This window comes from Capsicum annuum, unplaced genomic scaffold (assembly GCF_002878395.1).
Source record: "Capsicum annuum cultivar UCD-10X-F1 unplaced genomic scaffold, UCD10Xv1.1 ctg70608, whole genome shotgun sequence".
NCBI classification, from domain to species: domain Eukaryota; kingdom Viridiplantae; phylum Streptophyta; class Magnoliopsida; order Solanales; family Solanaceae; genus Capsicum; species Capsicum annuum.
This window is the reverse complement of record NW_025880356.1, coordinates 1-2973: the sequence shown is the minus strand read 5'-3', so window position 1 is coordinate 2973 and position 2973 is coordinate 1. Positions and strand designations below refer to the sequence as shown.

Genomic DNA, 2973 nt, shown 5'->3' with positions numbered 1-2973 from the left:
CTTTATGGTGTAATTAAGGCTTACTACTTAACCACTAGTTTGGTGAATTCAAATAATTGAATTGTGACATTTGGTTGCTAATACTAGATTGCTATATATGATCGTTGTAGATAAGTAATCCGAAAAGACGGGAAGTCCATTTGGGACTAGTATTGAAGGTTGATAGTCAGGTATGTAAAGCATACTCTATACCATATCTTTCTCATAAAAGTGAACAATTGTTCTATTAAGAAAGTTTCCAAAGTTGTTCAATAACAGGTGATCCATAATGGTTTTGTATGATGTCCTACGTTACCAATGAACTTGTTTCCGCCCTACAAGATGTCAAGACATTCCAATGCTTACTAGTTTTCCAAATCTTACATGTTTATTGCACTAAGGAATGTCAGAAGGTATCCGGTTACTCAAACAAGATTCATGTGCTATTAATGACTCCAAAACGTTTCATTGATATACTAATAAGTTCCTACTTCATTGTTATGGCATTGATGACTCCAAAACACTTCATTGATGTGCCAATGAGTTCTTACTTCATCGTTATTGCATTGATGGTCTATTTATATGTCTCTTATTGATGTATCATTGTTTCAAAGTATCAAAAATGCGGTGGCGGCCGAAATAACAATCTCAACAATTAATTGAACTAAGAGATGGAAGTTCTCTCTTATCGGGTGGTATCCCAGGGACATAAGCCTATCATAGGTTGACCCCTATTTATGTGTTTATGGGTGGTATCCCAAGGGCATAAGCCTATCATGGGTCGATCCCAGTTGATATGTACTGGAGGCAGCCTAATGGTCACAGTACAGTATAGTAATGATTACAAAGATGATAAGAACGAAGGTAAAGTGATTGAATAAATACAATGTACAGGTTGTCACAAGTTCTAGTAAGTGTGGTCCACTCCAATTACGATTTATTCACTTGTTTCTAATTTTTATTACGCTCCTATATCATATGTAATCATATACAGCTTTACATACTCAGTACATATTTTGTACTGACATCCCCCAGGGGGGACCTGCATTTCATGCTGTAGGCGCAGGTACCTCAGCTCATACACCGCACAAGTAGGAGTCAGGATATCCAGCTGCTTTTGGTGAGCTCCAGTTTGCTTCGGAGCTTTCCGTGTTATATCCAGTCACTTTTGGTATTGTATAGAAGTTAGTTATATGGAGGGGTGTGTCCCGACCTTAGTTAAACTCTGTGTATTGTCTAGAGGCTTTGTAGACCTAATGTACAGTCAAGGTGGTGTTTTGTTAATAGACGTGATGGATCCAATGGCCAAGTATTGTATATACATATATATATATGTGCTCGAGCTTATACATTATTTCTGTTTATATGAGATATGATGCTGTCCGAATTTTGGATTGTCATAGAGGTATGCACGGGAAGTATAAGGTGATGAGCTGGTTCTCCCGGGCCTCCTCGGTTACGAGTGCCAGTCCGCCCCAATAGGATTTGAGGCGTGACACTTGGGGTGTTGAACTTGACTTGTTAACTACAGAAATGGAGTCATCTAAAGAGATAGCTTGTCGAGCTCTAGAAGACCCCGTCCTCTGCATCAACGACTGTGATTTTTTGGGTAGTGCAGCTACGATGAATATGTGTTCCAAATGTCAAAAGGACATGATACTACTAAAGCAGGAACATGAAAAGCTTGCAACTGCATCCAGCAAAGACGTCGTACGCAGAAGCTTAAGCAGCGATGAATCAGAACTTGCTCTTGCAGGTGCCGCGGTTGCATCTGCTGATTTAGCCTCTCAGATTTCACAAGTGAAGTCAAAAGAGGGTTTGAAAAAGTGCACAGCTTGTCGTAAGCGTGTGGGATTAACGGGGTTCAGTTGCAAATGTGGTCATCTTTTCTGCGCAGTTCATCATTATTCAGACAAACACAACTGCCCGTTTGATTCTAGGATTGCTGGTCAGAATGCAATAGCAAAAACAAATCCTATCATTGTAGCAGAAAAGCTTAATAGGATCTAACAAGCACCTATCGAAAAGTGGTATGAACTGAAGCAATGTCCATCTTTCGATAAGTTGGCCTCGTCTTATAGGGTGACGATGAAAGTTTTGTGTGGGGGTGGGGGTGGGGGTACCCTAGAGCCTAGATAATCCTGGTGTGTATGTTATTTATGATCTTGGTGCACATTTTCATGGAATTTGTTCTTGTTTTGTCCCCATTTCTGGGCTCCTTGTCTAGTATAATATGCATAATGTAGGTCATCTTGATGAATTTCACATTCATACATCCGTGTTTTGAAATCCTGAATTCGCCTCGGTGCATTCTTCAAGATTCCAAAGACTCCTTTGAGTATCAATAATGTAGAGTTTTTTTTTTTTGTAGAGATGTCAGTACGGGTTGGCTCAACCAATCCGAGCTAGCCCACACGGGCTTTGAGTTTGACGGGTCAGGTTGGGCTAGCCTATCAAAATGATGAGCCAAAAAATATCAAGCCCACACTATAACTCTGTGGGTTGCGGGCCTTATGGGCCCACTTTAAAAAAATAATATTTTATAATTTAATTTTAGAATGTTAATAGACATAAATATTACCAATCAATATTACATAGTATTAATACTTTTTAATTAAGTCTCCAACACTCCCAAAAATACTCATAATAGCGAAATTAAATAACTTTTACATGCGTTTTGCCCTTACATCGTAATAGTAAGGGTTAAGCTATAGAACTAGATATGTAAGAGAAAGAGAGGAGAGAAGAACTTTACATCTCTGCTGAGGCACATGATATCCTTCGAACCAAATAAAAATACAACTCCCTCCATCCCAAATTATGTGTCGCCATTTCCTTTTTTGTCCGTCCCAAAATAAATGTCGTCTTTTCTTATTTGGAATTTTCTTAAAGGCACAATTACCTTTTTACCATTATTGGACCCACCTGATTTTAAATATATTAATACTTCTTTTTTAGTATTTGTTTTTTTAAAGTAAAAGTCTTATCACTTCA

The 2973-nt window shown here is 38.4% G+C and overlaps 1 protein-coding gene across 1 annotated transcript; it reads left to right on the top strand.

Annotated features, from left to right (window-relative positions):
* Positions 1-1512: 1512 nt before the first annotated feature.
* Positions 1513-1989, top strand: LOC124894150 (zinc finger A20 and AN1 domain-containing stress-associated protein 8-like). The gene has a single exon (XM_047404897.1). The coding sequence runs from the start codon at positions 1513-1515 to the stop codon at positions 1987-1989; it is 477 nt and encodes a 158-aa protein (XP_047260853.1).
* The last annotated feature ends 984 nt before the right edge of the window (positions 1990-2973 follow it).

Excerpts from the sequence above, each read along its gene's own strand:
- LOC124894150 (XM_047404897.1), top strand. The coding sequence starts at position 1,513 with ATGGAGTCATCTAAAGAGATAGCTTGTCGAGCTCTAGAAGACCCCGTC.